Source organism: Megalopta genalis, chromosome 7 (assembly GCF_051020955.1).
Source record: "Megalopta genalis isolate 19385.01 chromosome 7, iyMegGena1_principal, whole genome shotgun sequence".
Lineage (NCBI taxonomy): Eukaryota > Metazoa > Arthropoda > Insecta > Hymenoptera > Halictidae > Megalopta > Megalopta genalis.
The window spans coordinates 16018897-16035292 of NC_135019.1; the positions used below are offsets into that span (position 1 = coordinate 16018897).

At 51.4% G+C, this 16396-nt stretch overlaps 1 protein-coding gene and 1 long non-coding RNA gene across 2 annotated transcripts in view; one reads left to right on the forward strand and one right to left on the reverse strand.

Moving 5' to 3' along the window:
* LOC117221643 (uncharacterized) overlaps positions 1–14667 on the forward strand; it is a 72254-nt gene extending 57587 nt beyond the window's left edge. The window contains exons 3-4 of the mRNA XM_033472749.2: positions 8569–8723; positions 11651–14667. Of these exons, the coding sequence (XP_033328640.2) occupies positions 8569–8723; positions 11651–12463 (968 nt within the window). The 3' untranslated portion in view covers positions 12464–14667. The remainder of the gene's footprint in view (positions 1–8568; positions 8724–11650) is intronic.
* On the reverse strand, positions 12746–15711 carry LOC143259798 (uncharacterized). Its single transcript, XR_013033794.1, has 3 exons — positions 15540–15711; positions 15236–15449; positions 12746–14978 (listed from the first exon to the last, which is right to left on the reverse strand). It is a non-coding gene; the product is annotated as an uncharacterized LOC143259798 (long non-coding RNA).
* Positions 15712–16396: the final 685 nt, after the last annotated feature.

The window sequence follows — 16396 nt, forward strand, 5'->3', positions numbered from 1 at the left end:
TGAAGCCATACCGAGGCCGAAGCAAACTCGGGGCTTCTTAACTATAGCCGGCTTGTATCATTCTGTGGCGGACGTTCGAATGCATTTCTCTTGGACGGTATCTTTAAAGCAACGGCAGATTTTTCCACTTGAAAATTTCGAATACGCCTCGATCGCGAACCAGTTCCCAATAAGTCGCCCGTAAATTCTGGCCAGCGGCGGCGGACCTCTCGCCGTCGACGGGCCGCGTCGTATATTCCGATTTCCCTGGAAATCAAGATTTCGGCTCGGCATATTTTTTTCGGCCGGCTTTCGAATTCTCGACGCTGTTCCGCGGCCGGCGCCGCGCACACGCGCGCTCGAAAATTCGCGAGCCGCGCGTTTCCTCGTTCGGAAAATACTAAAAAAAAAAAAACGCGACCGAGCCGCGACAAAGTAGGGTAAAGGCAGTCCTCGAAAGCGCGGCTTTCGAAACGTCAAACGTAAAATGTACTTGTTCGTTTGCAAGTCGGTAACGGATAATGGATTTCATCGTGTGTATTTTCCAAGATCCTTTTGCGCGGAGCTTTGCGCCGCTACCGCAATACGGCTTCGTGTAAAAAAAACGCGTCCGCGTTGTGCAACGGGAAAAGCATAGAGCGGACCGTTAACGCCGGGGATATCAATCAAGTGACCGATACACTGTTAACAGTGCGAGCATTCCTATTTTCTGTCGCGTCGAAATCGAACATTGGCCACCGTTTTTCAGCGAAATGTCGGTCGAGATACGGCTCCCGATAGAGGAAGGAATCGTCGGTTCGCCTGCTCGCTGACCGAATTCAATTCCCCGATGGCTGTACAGGCTGTTGCAGACACCGCGGTCCCGACGTTGCGTCGGACTTTGTGTTTGTTCTCGATTGTTTATCCTTGGCCTATTCCAGCAACTTTAACTCGGAAGTTACGCTCTTGCGATGTACATGTTCGCGCGTGTTTTCGCTTGTTTCGCGATAGCGGAGAAAATGATCGATTCGCTTGGTAACTGACCTAATTGAATTCGCAAATGGATATAGAGGATGTTGCAAACTCCGAGGTCCGAATGTTTCATTGGATTAGTCCATTTGTTCGTAGTTGTTTCTTCGTAGTTTAGCGAGCCGACTTTGTCTCCGAAGTTACGCTCTCGCGATAACACGCTCGTTACATTCGTTATTCTGCTCATTTTTCAATCGTTCGAATCGCTCAATTGTAAACTGTAAACTTATTTTACGACAGTTCTTTCATCTGGCACCAATTCTGAGCCTGCTAATTCTTTTCAAATTTTACTTCTTTGTGCGATGTAACAAAGGATTTTCCCGTTACAGTCGACAAATAAGAAACGGACATTTTCAAAAGTGAAAACGCAATATATACTTTATTTGGATATTTCAACAGATAATTCTTTAGAAGAAAATTGAATAAAGATAACTATTTTTCTATATTTAACAATGAACGTAAAAATACGCTTATTTCGTCGCTACAAAATTGAGCGTACAGATATTATATTGTACGAAAATAACGAGCTTAAGCGTAATTTTAATATTTTGTTGCGTAACTTTTTGCTTCGATAACTGCTTTTAAGCGTTTTAACTGCAATAAAACTCGACTAGTTTTATTGTTGTTCCATATTTTCTCAACCTTAACTTTTGAGTCCGACTTACTGTTTTATTTTATTTACTGTTTCTTATTTTAATTTTTCTCACTATGTACCGTTTATCGACTTCGCTCATTATCTTTTTCCTCTCACGTCCTACTTTATTACGAAGGGTTCCACTGTATTTCTAATTATTAACAATGTTCTGCACTGTAGAATTAGACCTTCCTATTATTCGATCAATTTTGTCTCAACGATTTGCCTCGACAATACAATCTTACTGCAATTTTTCGTACGGAAATATCGGTCTCCGATCTTTTGGATAACATCGTGCCAACTTTTACCAATAAACAGTGACAAATGACGCTCGAGCGTAACATATCAACGCGATAACGCGACCTAGAGGCGGCAGAACGAGTTCCAAATCGAATAAATCCACAAGTTTCGCAAAACTCGGTTTTTTCAATACTTAATTAACCGTACGCTCAATTTTGTGACGACGAAATAAGAGCGTTATTGCATTTCCTGTGAAATATAGATAAATAGTTCATCTTTAAAAAGAAGTTCTTCAAAGAATTAACTGTCGATACACATCCAAACGAAGCATTTTTGTGACGACGAAATAAGAGCGTTATTGCATTTACTGTGAAATATAGATAAATAGTTCATCTTTAAAAAGAAGTTCTTCAAAGAATTAACTATCGATACATCCAAATTCTCGCTTATTTACTATCTCATCCAATTCTCGCTTATTTCCCGATAGAAAATAGAACAATCGAGTCGCTTGGCAACTGACCGAATTGAAATTCCGAACGAATGTACAAGATCCGCCGCAATCAATGGCCGCAGTGTCGCATTTTCTTCTTCGGGTTCGACAATCCGAAAGCATCTTTGAAGTTATGTCCTTCGGAGCAGACAGTATTTTCGCGTGCGGTTCCTTCGCGTTCGTCAGAATTTCTTTGCCGATTGTCGAGCGCGCGCGCGCGCGCGCGGTCCTATTCCTCGGCGGAGAGTTGCTCGTTAAAAGCGGAAGCGCACCCTCTGTGCGTGCATCGCGTCCTCTGTCCCATCTTTTCCGCGGCGGTTTGAAAGAGGTCCGTAGAATCGGCCAGAGAAAGAAGGAGGAGGGAGCCGACCCGAGTTCGGCCGAGTCAAGTCGCGTCGAGTCGCGTAGAGTCGCGTCGCATCGAGTCGAGTCGAGTCGAGTCGAGTCGAGTCGCGGCAAGAGGGTGGTCGGAGGGGGCTGGAATGCCCCAGCGAAGAAGAGCAGAGAGAACCATGAGAGTAAGCCGCTTATCAGGGTGGCAGCAGGCACTATAGGTCCAACCAACGCAGATAGGTGGGTTTCCATGGAAACACGGATCTGTCCGTTAGGTCCCTACGTACCCACGTCCAGCCGCCTATCCGTTGTAGGCGTATCCGCTACACGAAAAGCCGCGGAACGAGAGAGGAATCGAGAGTGTTTCTGCCTTGGCTCGGTTTCGCGTTCGCAGTCGCGAATACCGAGGATCGTGGAAGATCCCAGTCTCTCTGCAGAACCGTGCAACTATTTGACTGTTCGACAATACTGATTGTATAACGCCGAGAATAGCGTATTGTTGCCGAAGGCTTCTGCTTCTCGTCCGCTTATTTACAACAATAATAATCGATAGCTTACGCGATGCCCGACTTCACCGCGGCGACTTGTTCCGTCGAACGGAAACCGCGCGTCGATACGCGGAAGCCGACTTCGTCGCGATCGAATCGTCGCCGCGATTTCCGAGCGTCCGGGAGATTCGCAAGGGGGGCTGGCTGGCCGTTTCGCTGCTATCATAATTTCATAACGTCGTAACACAGTATTTTATGGGGAGGGGCGGGCTTATCGAATCGGCGGTCGTCGCGTGTGTCCCAAAGAGAAAGTTCGTGTCGGTGTATCGGTGGGACCGCGTGCGTCCGGGACAGCGGTTCGACGACGAGCCGCCGCCGCGCGTCTGTATTTATTTTATTATGCAATCGGTACACCGGGGGTCGCGCCTCGCCGGAAAGAAGAGACACGCCGCCGCGGGCCCGGGGCGGAACGGCGGAGGGTGCGAAAAAGAGGGGTGTCGAAACGTTGTCGTTAGCGCGCCGAGGTTTCTGCCCCGATGTTTCGGGGACAGTGTCGAAGCCACCGGGTACGTGGGAATCGCGTCACATGCCTCGCCCTTTTCTCATTCGACTACTGCTATTTGTTGTCGCAGAGAAATTGCCCGTCCACTTAACTTCCTCCGCCTCTCGTGCCGCCTAAACAGATCGGACTCTCTCGCCTCTTCGCACCTCTTACTCTTTCTCGATCGACAATTTCGTCGATCGCGCGAACAATTCGATCTCGATCTCGATCTTCTTTTCGTTTCCGTCGCGGCGGGACCGCGTCGCTCGAAACGATGGAGTCGCCTCGATGGAATTGCGATCACTCGATTAAACGTCAGGTTAAGGGCGGCACGTGGCCGAGCACGTGCGCCCATCGTCGTTACGAAGTGGCCACAAAACGTCGCGTCGGGGCCGGGGGTGGCGCACACGCGAAAATCCACTCGGGAGAAATCTTAGTTGGCGTCGGAATACGAACGGCTTGCGGCGATCGACGCGTGTCACGGGTAAATTGAGTAGGTGGACGTGGTGTCGTTGTCGTTTCTCCGGCAGGGGTTCGAGCTACCGGTCCCGGACCTAATTGCAGGATAAACACTCGACTCTGAGTGAAATATCACGTACAACGATATCGATAGCCCGCGTCTCTGCGTTCCTCCATGTTTTCGTTTCTTTCTCCGGCCGTTTTCGTCTCCGCGCCGGCGGCCCGGAGTCTCGCGCATCGCCGAGAATTTTCGATCGTTCTCGAAATTCGAACGATTTTGACAACCCGAAATAGGAAAGTAGGCGCGCGCGCACGCGTTAGGTACGTAGGTGGAGAGCGACTCGAAAGAAGGCCTATCGGAAAGGAAGCGAATGAAAAAGGCGCATCGGTTGGAAGTCGGTAACACGAAGCTTATCCTCTTATTCGCTTGTCCCGGATGTGTTGGTATTTCGTTACTTACTTATACTCGTCTCTGCTAGATTACCGCGTAAGACCGACTAGGTTCGAAGGCCACACGCGTTTCTTTTGTCCGCACGGTCTCGGCGCAACGCGCGGCCTTCTCGTATGCAGGTGTATCATTCTCGAGTTTACCGATGCACCGTCCCCTTCGGACTTTAACTCGTTCGCCGGTCGCGCTCGAATCGCACCGAATCGAATCGAATCGAATCGGATCGGATCGGATCGAATCGAATCGAATCGAATCGCATCGCAACGCCTCGTGGTCCGACGCGCGCGAATCTTCTCGCGAGTCGCGAGAAAGACAAACCCCCCGGCGTCCCCGCCGCCGCGGTTATCTACTTTGCGCAGCGATTTCGCGGAGGTCAGACTGTAAACGCAAAGTCGACCAAATGTTTTCGTAGCTGATGGCCTTTTAGAATTCCCTCTCTCCAGAAGGCAGCGGCACGTGCTATCATCCCACGGCCCACGGCCCACGGTCCCCCGAATAATCCAAACTCTCCGCCCACGTTCTGCGCCGCCTAGCAAAGTCCGTTCGCGTTTTAGCTTTTAATTAATTTTCGATTCCCTTCCCGGCACCGTGTATATATATATTCACTTTCCCCGGATTCCTCGGCCGGTCGTTCGCTCCTTGCCGACCGCCCGAACCCGTCGAATTTCGCCACCGTCGCATCTCCCATTCTATGAATAACGAAGTAACCGCTTTCGTCTTCGCGAAACGAGTTTGTCGCTTCGCTTCGCCGCCCCGTTTCGCCGTTCCGCGCCGCTTCGGCTTCGGCTTCGGCTTCGATTCCCCGTCGATTTCACGACGTTCGCGAGCGCGACGCGTAATTTATGGTTCAATCTCCGCGACTTAACCAGTTTTGATGAATGGCGCGCCGCGGAGTAGCCGGTCGATTTATCGCGTAATTACACCGAGATCCTCCGTCCGATTCCCCTGCCCCTACCCCCCCTCCCTCCCCTACCGAGGCTGCTCGTTGTAATTGATATTAATTTGCATTTTCTAATTCGCCGAACTCGCCGTGGTTGAATCGGAATTAGAATTCTCACGTTATCAACGTTATTTACGAGCCGGTCGCCTGTTCGCGTTCGCGCGGCGCGGTGAGGCGCGGCGCAACAAACGCTTAGAGGCTGTAATCGCGTTCTTCATACTCGCCGTATATCATCGCCGGAATAGTTTTAGATCTTGTCGCGGATAACTAAGCGCCGGTCATATAATTCATTCCTTCGAAGCAGCAGAAATTCCACGACGAGTCCGACGCGGGACAGAGACGGCGATTACTCGACGTCGGCGCGACAGCGATCGATTAGCGTTTTTCATTATTTTCCGCGACGTCCTATTTAGAATAGTAAACGCGCGGGGGTAAACGTCGCGATCCAGCAGCCAGCAGCCGCTTCGATTACCACGAAAATCCCGGTATCAGTTTCCGTTTGCGTTCGCATTTGCCCGACTCGCGCGCGATCAGCGGACACTCGACCGGGCCGGAGAAAATCACTGTGAAATTTGGTTAGCGGTCCATTGACTTCCACGGATCCCGCGTTCTGTGCTAGCCGGCTCGAAACGCTAAATCCTGCGGAGCGCGCGGAGGGAACCGAGAAGAATCCAATAAACAGAAAACGAATTTGCTATTAGGGTCGCGTCTGATCTCGTTGCGGGCCGATGAGCCGAGGCAACCCTTGTATCAACCCTCGGTTTCGTCTCGCGCCGACGATAATAAATCGAATCATACTTCAGGAAGCAGCGGGTGTTTGCCGACCCATTAGGGTTGCTTAGCTAGCCGTCGTTTGCCGGATCGACGCATCCGAATCGACGCATCCCGATCCCTCTGTCTTTCGCCGCGAGTTTTTCGCTTTCGCCCGACGCGACCCGACGCGACCCGTCGAGACGATTTCCTCTTTTTTCGTAATTTCGAAACGACGACGTCGAGCCCCGAGCGATCTCTCTCGCCTAGAAACGAGGCAAACGAAGGGCTTCTCGTTGCGCCCACTCGGCGTTGCGAGGAAGCAAGCGGAAGACCATAATCGGAATTCCATTGTCTCGTTTCTGGATAAGGACCTCGCTTTCACAGGGGCCGATGTATAGCCGGCAAAGGCCGTTGTTAACGGTAGCGCCAACGCCCACTCGACAATCAAGCATCCTCTCTCGCTGCTGGCTCGTCTCTGCTCTCGGCTCTCTCCGCTCTCTCTCCGCTCTCTCCGAGTTCTCTCTCTCTCTCTCTCTCTCTCTCTCTCGCTCTTCTCCGTTCTCTTCGTAGCCTTATTCCGGTCGCCGTTGGATCCGCCATGGAGCCGACGCGACAGAACAGAAGATACGGATCATAGATTCAACGATCGCGGGCGTGTCGTGGCCATCGTTGCGACGGTAGCCAACCGGCATGGCATTTTACATTGTGCTCGGCGCAATCTGCTCCGAGCATCTACCTGGCTACCACGCTGATAGCCCACTCGACCAGTTCGTTAGGCAACGATCGCGCGCACCGTATGCATCATCGTCGGGCGTCATCGTCATCATCCTTTGGCGCGGCGCGTCCCCTGCGTATTCGTTCTTGACTTTGGGGGAACTGCTCGAAACAGCCGGGGCAAGAGATACGACCGATACGAAGAAGAAGACGAAGATCCCCGGTGTGGACCACTCCCCTTTTAAGAGACGCGCGCGCTTCCCACTGTTTCTCTCGCCTTCCTCGCCGTCCTCCGCGAACGGTTGCCTTACAATCGAATTAATCGTCGCTCCTCGCGACGTCTCCTTCCACCGCTACTTTTTTTCCGGTCCGTCGAGCGCGAGGCGGGCCCGATTGGCTCTCGTTTCTCCGGAGCCAAGCCGGCCGACAATCGCGGCGGCTCTCTACGACGATCGATCGACTTTTTCGCGTTCCGAGCGAGCTTGACGAAAGGAGGCGGGACGACGGACGAGCCGCGCGTTCGCGTCGAGCTTGTTGCGCTCGTGTTCGTAAAAAAAGCTCTCCGCCGCGAGGCTCGCGAGACGAACACGTAAAAAAAGAGAAAAGTAGCGTCGGGGCAGCGCCGGTGGCGTAGCGCGCGCGCGTTCTTTACCTACGGCGTCGAATTCTTAGAAGCGGTTCGTGAGGTCGGCCGCCGAGGTGGATCGAGCGGAGCGTCGCCGCGACAACGAACGATCCTTTCGGGCCCGAGGTATCCACCATTCCTTTCTCGACTTTACGATCCAGCTTCCAACCGCGAGACACTGGCGAGGCGCAGTTTTCCAGACTCCTCTTTTTATTGGCCGGAACGTTGTACGTTGGCGTGTTGGGTAGCATCGTTTCCAGAGGCAGCTGGGAACGAACCGCGACTTTGGTCCTCTGGATGGTCGTGTATTCCGGGGTGTACCCCACCTCCCCTGCGCTCCCCCCATTCGCCGGCCCCCGCTCGCGTCCCCCTGTTCCACCGCGCGCTGGCTTGTGTCCCCCGTCCTCTCTTCCACCCGCCGCCCCTGTGACCCCCTCATAAGCGGATTACGTGGGTCCCGAAACGAGCCAAGCGAGGCTCGATGGCACGAGGAAGGTAGAGGAGGGTGGGCCAAAACGGGAGGTGGGGTGGCTGTTCAAAATTACGCTATCGCGACCTCGCAACGCTTACACCCTCCGCGCCCTCCCTCCCTCCCCTTTTGCTCCGCTCCGGTCTGCGGTGGTGACGCCTCGCGTTCCCTGGAATCGAACCGCCTCGGTTCGTCTTCGTTCTCTAGAGATCGAATCGCGTATCTTGTTTCTACCGTCTTTTCGTTCTCCTCCTTTCTCATGACACGAGAGCGAAAGAGAGAGAGCGAGAGAGAGAGAGGAGAGAGAGCGAGAGAGAGAGAACGAGAGAGAGAGAGCGAGAGAGAGAGAACGAGAGAGAGAGGAGAGAGCGTAGTCCGCAGACAGGACTCGCGCGAACGTGTTTCTTTCCGTCGCCGTTCTAAATCGACGGTTCCACTCTGTTTCAGGGATGAACCAGCGCAAACAGCGCCGCGAGAGGACGACCTTCACCAGGGCCCAGCTGGACGTGCTGGAGGCGTTGTTCGTCAAGACGAGATACCCGGACATCTTTATGCGGGAGGAGGTCGCGCTGAAGATCAACCTGCCCGAGTCGAGAGTTCAGGTAAATTGATTCCCGCCGCGGCGCCTCGGACGACGCGATCGATTTCGCGGGCCCGGCAAACCGGTGTAGGTTTAGCACCCGCCGCGCGTCGGACACGCCGCGTAACAAGTCACCGGGAATGAGATTGTTCTCGCGCGGCGATAACGAGCGGGCGAGAAAGAGGGACGGGGGAGAGTGCTTCGTGCTTCGGCAAGCATAGACGAGATTTAAGGTATTTACACAGCGCGGTGTCGCGCCCCACGTCCCTCCGGTTCCGCCATTGTTCCGGCCGTGGCTCTACATTGATAGATGTGCCGAACGAGCCCGTTGACGCTTTTATTGCGGTCCACGTGACATCTTTATTTCGTGGCGGGGTGTCCCGCCGTCTCAAAGTCACGATCGCGCCACGGGAATTTGCCTCGCGCGCCGTCCTCTCTCTCTCTCTCTCTCTCTTTCTCTCTCTCTTTTTGCCCCTGTCGCGAACACGCTTCTCTTATTTTTTCGCCGTCGACCGCGTATTCCGCGGTCTTTTTCACCGACTCGCGTGCAATTAACAGCTTGAAACATCGGGGTCGTTGATACACGGTAGTTTGCTCGTCGCAGCATCGCATCGCGTCACATCCCATAGCATCGCATCGCATCGAGCTCAAGATAGAGTTAGGAAATTCCGGCCAATGCGGAGTTTCCACGCGAAGTTAAGCCTCCCGTGAATGGAGGCGAAACTGCAAAAGGGTGTAACATACGTACGTCACGGCGGCACACGTGTGCGCGTTTCTGTATTGTAGAGGCGTACCCATGTGAACGAATAATGTACGAAAAGGGGGGTAGGTGGGCAGAGGGTAGGGAGAGACCGGTGGGCAAAGGAGGGTAAAGGAGGACGGTGATGCGTGGATTTAAAAGTTTCCGTGAGAGAAGGAGAGGAGAGTGTAAAGAAGGGTAGAGGGAGGCAGAGGGAAAAAGGGAGAGAGAAAGAGAGAGAGCAGATCGTGTGCGTGGAGAGGCGGCGGGACACAGAAGCGGCGGATGTATAGAGCACAACATATAGTTGATTTGTTCCTGGATTATAGCCCTTCGCTCTATCTCGCTCGCGAGGTTCTATGCGTGTTCGCTTTTCTGCGAGAGAACGACACAGCTGCGCGCAATGTTTGCTACGTTTGAATGCGCCAGGTCGTTCGTCCGTCATTTACGATCGAGGAACGCGCCGGAACTTTATTCCGCCGCGCGATTGAGGATCGTTGGCTGGCCTGCCGCGGCAGTAGCTATCGGAGACTCCCTCTCGAAGACAGATTTATTAGTATTAAATTCGTTCGAGAACGATACGCTCGCGGTGCTCGGCGAGTCTGCGCGTATCCGGCTCCGCGACGGTGACCATCTTGGTCGTCCTGTCCCGTCGTCTTCGTCGCGTCCGTCGCCGCGGACGCGAGCGTGTTTACGTTTTCGAGTCGATAAACGTTCGCGGAGTCGCGTCCGTCTCTCTCTCTCTCTCTCTCTCTCTCTCTCTCTCTCCGCTGTTCGCGTCGAACGGCCAAACGAACGCGCCAGCCTCGTATTAATAGTACAAATAAGAAAACGTATTTGTCGTAACGATACGTCAACGCAGCTGCTCCACCCCATGGAGCCACGGAGTATAGGTCGGATCTCCGCGTCGGACGCCAACCAGATGGTGATGCAATTTACACCTAGCCATCGATACACACGGGTAAAACTGGTTGTGGTCGCCCCGGGGGCTTCCGGGTGGTACCGCGGCCCGTTCAGTTGGTTTTTGGGGTGGCTGCGAAACTCGGCGTCGCTCCGTGTGTTGTTCCGAAGGGGGTGTTGCGCAAACACGGAACGGTAATGGGCGTTCTCTTTCTCCGGTTCTCTTCTTCCCTCGCGGTCTCTCCGTACCGAAGACGCGATCGTTTTCTCTCGCGGTTTCACGCGCGCGCAACGATTTCCTCCGATTTTCACGCGATCGACGCTCGCCGATCTCTCCGCGATACACGACCGCCCCCCCGATAAGGAGCGCTTCGATCGCGTCGAACGGCTCTGTCTCCCGTCGCTTTTTCAAAGGGTTTTCCTTCGACCGGGACCCACCGCGTCCTTTGGTCGCCCTCGATTCGACCGACTAACGCGGAATCCGCAGCGGCTGGAAATCCCGTGTCCGCTTGGACGACTCGCGCTTCTTGCAACACAACTGTTACAATGCCGCCGATAATAACAACAATGACGACGGGTCCCGCTTTTAAAGGCACAGGCATAGATTCATAGGATCGCACCCCTGGCCACATTGTGTGCTGGGATTACAGAGGGTGCGCGAGGGGGAGTGAAAGGGGGCTTGGGCGCGCGAGCTTGCGAAGTATCGGGGCTTATACTTTTGTCCTTCTTTCTACCCTCGTCCGCGCCGAGAGAGGAGCGAGTAGACCGCGAAGAGAGAGAGAGAGAGAGATTTTTCGATTTCGATTCCGATTTCTCCCCGCGCCGGTTTTTCCGTCGCGTTATCCGACTTCGTCTTACGACGTACGCGCAGCGATCGCGTGCTCCAGGTTCTCGCAAACGACGCGCACATTCAGCGGGGACGGTCTCTCGTTCTCGGCAGGGCGAGTGAAAGGAACCGTAGGACGTTGGCTCTCTCTCTTCGATTCGCGCATGCCTGCCGACGAATACCGTGATCTCGAATCCCGGGGGACACACCGACACGTGAACCAGAAAGCCCCGGGTTTTTCGCCCCTCTTCCTCGGCTTCTTGTTATTGTTGCGATTTAATGAAATGTTACGGTCGTCCGCCCGCGATTACTTTCCCATTGCGCCGATTAACTCCCCATCGTTTCGATTCTGCTCCGCGTGACGGGACACCTTTCGCTCCCCCGGGTTCCACGGTTCCCGCGTGTATCCGCCGATAACGTAAGAAGAGTATAGCCGCTCGAATTGTGCCTTAACCGACACGTGTTTCTGTTCTCGTGTGCGCAGGTGTGGTTCAAAAACCGTCGGGCAAAATGCAGGCAACAACAGCAGCAGCAGCAGCAGCAGCAGCAACAACAACAGCAACAGCAGCAGCAGCAACAACAGCAGCAGCAGCAACAGCAGCAACAGCAGCAACCGCAGCAACCGCAACAGAGCTCGCCGGCCAAGGGGTCGCCGCGATCGAATCAGCAGCAAAACGCGGGGAACAACGCGACGAATAAAATGCCGTCAACGTCGTCTGCGACGACCAGCAGGCGTTCGTCTCCCGTGACCCCGCCGCGCGGCAAAGACACACCCGGACCGAACTCGCCTCTCCTTGCTACGACCTCCGGGTATCCCCGACACGGATTGATGCTGAACGGCGGCAGCGGCGCGAACAGCGCCCTGACGACTCCCTCGCCGCCGTTGACCCCCGGTTCCAGCCAGCTGGCACCGCCGTCTTACCCGGCCCCGATGAACCAGATCCATCACGGCGAGTACGGTTTCGCATGGAGTACGGCGTCGCCCAGCACGATGAACCCGAACCATTGTTACGCGGGGCAATCTTACAACGCCTACCAGAACCCGTACACCAACGGAGATTATTACCATCAAAGTCAGATCTCCCACTTGCACCACACCACCCAGCCGAACTATCATCATCCGCAGTACCACCATATGAACAACGGGGCACTAACATCCTCGATGTCGCATCTGTCGATCCAACAGCAACAGAACCATACCGTCACCAACGACATGCCAGCCACGAGCACGTCCGCGAGCACCAACGCCGACGGCAGCTACGTTCTGCAGGACCAGAAGTATCAGTCAATGGTATAGCGGTCCACCAGGTTCACAGGGATTTTTCATCGCGGCCAAGAGGCCCCCCCGGCCACGGCCGGTTCTTATCATTGGCGAACACCTACCAACTCGAGCTTCGCGGCCGGTTGCTTCGAGATCAACGACAGCATAGACTCGGACGACAATTGATGGCCGATCGAACGATCCGCGATCCTCGTCGCACGAACACCGATTTCGTAACCTAACCGATGACCACCTGCCGACGAACAGAAGACGGGCGCCGCACCCGGGAGAGTTTTAAATAAATAAACAACAACAACAAACATTGCGGCACTGTGTATATTTTACGGCACTGTGTATATTTTACGGAACTGTTTATTTTTTACGGGATTCGAGCGCAACAGTTCCGCCAAAAACGAATGCGGACGTGGACCACGACAGGTTAGCCTGCGAACGTTGATGATGATCCTTTAATGCCATCGCCGTTCGTAGGTTTGTCTTTCGTAGCATCGAATTCGGTGATCGCTTTTACATTTTGCTGCGAACCGGCAACGATTGACCTAAATACCGCACGCATAACGGGATTCTCATCCACCATTGCCATCTTTTTTTTCCTTCATACGCAAGAATCGTCATCTTTTTAATCACAATCGAACGTAACGTTATCATCGTTTCTCACCAACGAAGAGCACGAGGATTGAATTTCGACGATTTTTGTGGAACACGCATACGCTCACACATAGACGAACAATTTCGGTGAAGCAACGATACAGAAAATGTGTACAAAAATCGTTAATAAAAAAAACATGACAAAATTCACGACAGGGACGTTATTCTTCGCAGATCAGTTTCTTCCGCAAAAAGTAAAAGCTCAGATACGATGGGAAGAATATGCTCCTATCGGAGGAACGACGTTAACGACAAAAATTTCACTGTATATTGAAGCAAATTCCACATTCAACGAGCGCGCCAACGTTTAACGACTGCGACGTCATTTCTCCGCGTGCACCGCCTATGGCTACGACCTTGTATTACATTTTTGTTCAAGACTCTCGACTTTTTTTAACTTTTCATATTGGGCAGTACGGACAAACGAAGCTGTCGTATAGACAAGTATTTCTCCATGACGTTTCAGAGACTGCAAACGATTCGTTAGCTTTTTTTTTAACAAAAACCCGACCAGTAATCGTTGCGATGCCGGCACAATTTTGCATGAAGAGGCGAAGGACATTTCACTTGTTAAAATAGCCAGTAAGCGACGTATTACAGAGAATTTCACGCAAAGGTGGACTTTAGACAATTTCTGTGGTGTACGTGTACAGAACAACAATCAACAAAATATTTTCACGCACCGAAGACAGATTTCATTGTTTGACAATGATTAACAAATAACATGACGATAATACTCTGTGCAACAGTCGGAAATAAAAATAAATAATAATAGAGATAGATGAAAATAACAATTATTAAATCTCACGATCACCACAGAACGATGTACTCGAACACAGATTTATCTTGTTAACACGCGTATGGTCGTCGGAAGACAGCGCGTTTCATTTCTTATTTTATCCAGAGAAGCTGGGGTGGTGCACCGTTTATGTAAATTTGTCAAGAAATGCCCGGTGCAGTAATCTTAATACCGGTACGATCTCTATTATTAACATCTATAATTATATTTATACTCATTTACATCTTTCTGCGGCTATTAGCCGGAAGTTCGTGTACATAATTATAATGAACAAAGAAAAAAATAAAAATACGATCGTACAGTAAAAAAAAAATGCAGCATTAATGACACATTACTTAATCGTGATTGTATGTTCCGAAAATACGGCCTCTAATGTATATGAATATCTTGTGGTTCAGATGTTTGTACGAACTAAAAATATCACTAACGTTAATAAATAGCAAGGTGACACTCGCGCGTATACAAATATACGTACACACACCTATATATATATACATATATATGTATGTATGTGCACGTATCCGAGGAAGCTAAACTATAATAACTTACGTACACACACCTATATATATTTATATATACAGGTGTGTGTATATGTATCCGAGGAAGCTAAACTATAATAACTTTTCGTTCGCTGAAACACAGTAAGTCAGTTTGTAATAATAGGAGACGAGTGTACATAAAGCTCAGTGTCACCTGTAAGGCTGGCATGATTGTTTCATCATGTGTGAAAGGAAGAACTTCTCCTATGTGAAAATAAAATTCATTAAATACGTCATGGTTTGTCGATTCAATCACCGGACGTGCAACGTGGTTTCGTCGTATCGCGCGCGCGCGTCCCTGCTCGCGCGGAAGTCAATGAATATTCCCGGACGGAAATGCTAATTAACGTAAAATTTACAGAACGCGTTTGATCCGCGGCATTACCCGTGTCTTGTCCTTGTTTCGGCGGAGCGGCGGGCTTACACTTTGCGAGTCGGCCTCCTATTAATCACATTGATGGCTCGCAAGAATTTACCGGCGACTCGCGCCGCTTGGCGCCGGGTCGCGCACCGTGCCACGCCGCGGGCTGTAATCTTGCTAATGCACCTGAAAATTAATTAACATTAAAACGGTCCCGTGTCCCATTATTTGCGCGAGCCGGTGTATCGATCGCGAACCATTAAAAGCCATATTAATTACAGACTCGCGGTCACCATAATCGCGAACGTAATTTGTGTATACGCTTCTCGCAAATTTTCGCTCCCCGACTCACTCGCGCGTCCCACCCCGCCTTCTCCCTCGCGCCTCCCTCGCGTCTCCCGCAGCGTGATCCTGTTTTCCGCAAAATTAAAAATACTATTTACCGCGAGAACGAAGTCGAGCCAGTACGCCGCGCGTTGGAGGTGACGTCTCATTTCGCAGTAAAAAGCCAGGACCTTCGTCGAAGACTCTTCGGTTCCGGCGGCGCTCTTGTCAACCTTGGACGGCGGAAATTTGATGGCAGCTACGGTTGTAGATCCATCCAAATCTTCACGATTAATTCTCATACGTTATCGCAGAGACAATCGATTCTGGAAACTATTCAATTTGTTACTAAACAATAACGCGCGTAAAATACAATACAAAAAGCCAGTGAAACAGTACACAATAATTCTCGTAATTACATACCGAAGTTATAAACTGTGTTCCTAAGCCGTGTTCGCAAGCAGTGTCGGTTATAATATAATTCGTTATATATAATATAATCGTTATCCGTAATCGTGATCGCGATCGTAGGCCGTGTTCGTAAATCGCAATCGTGATCGTCTCGACGTTCGCCGCGTTCTGCCCCCGTGACCTGCAAGCGCATCCCTTTATCGGCTCGCTGGAAAACCGTTGCGAGTCTTCCCTTCGAATTTGCCCGTTTCGTTCGACCAGCACCCTAACGTCCGCCGATCGTCCTAGCATCGTCGCGATGTTTAGATCGCGACGCTCGCGTATACACGCACACGCACATCGTTCGAGGTTAACGCACGGGTGTTGTGATTTTGGAGGTCGTTTCGAAATCGTAACGTGCTCGCGGACGTTCCGGTCGTTAACCTTCGGCTCCAACGGTATTAAAACCCTCTTCGTACAGACCGTAGTCGATCCCTTTATTATTTATTATATTTCAATATTAGCAGTTAACACTATGCAACGCAAAAAAAAATCATATCTTAGATTCTATCTTTATTACCTTTTCGATCCCATTCTACCGTGTTATTTGTATTATTTGTTCCATTATTGTCGCTTCATTTAGCTTTTCCATCGCTCGTTTCTTTCTTATTTTGTACGGTGTTTTCTTCTCAATTCAATTTCATTCGCAGTCTTGCCAATGACTGCTCAACGAAATTGGAACTTTTCGAAATCTCTTCTTTTGGAAACCGTGTCCAGAATCTACGACTAACTTCATCTTGTATGACGCGTAACTTGTACTTCTATTACGTTCTTTTTCTTCTCGGCAGATTTTATTCTCTATCGCAACCGAACGGATGTATCTCTATGGA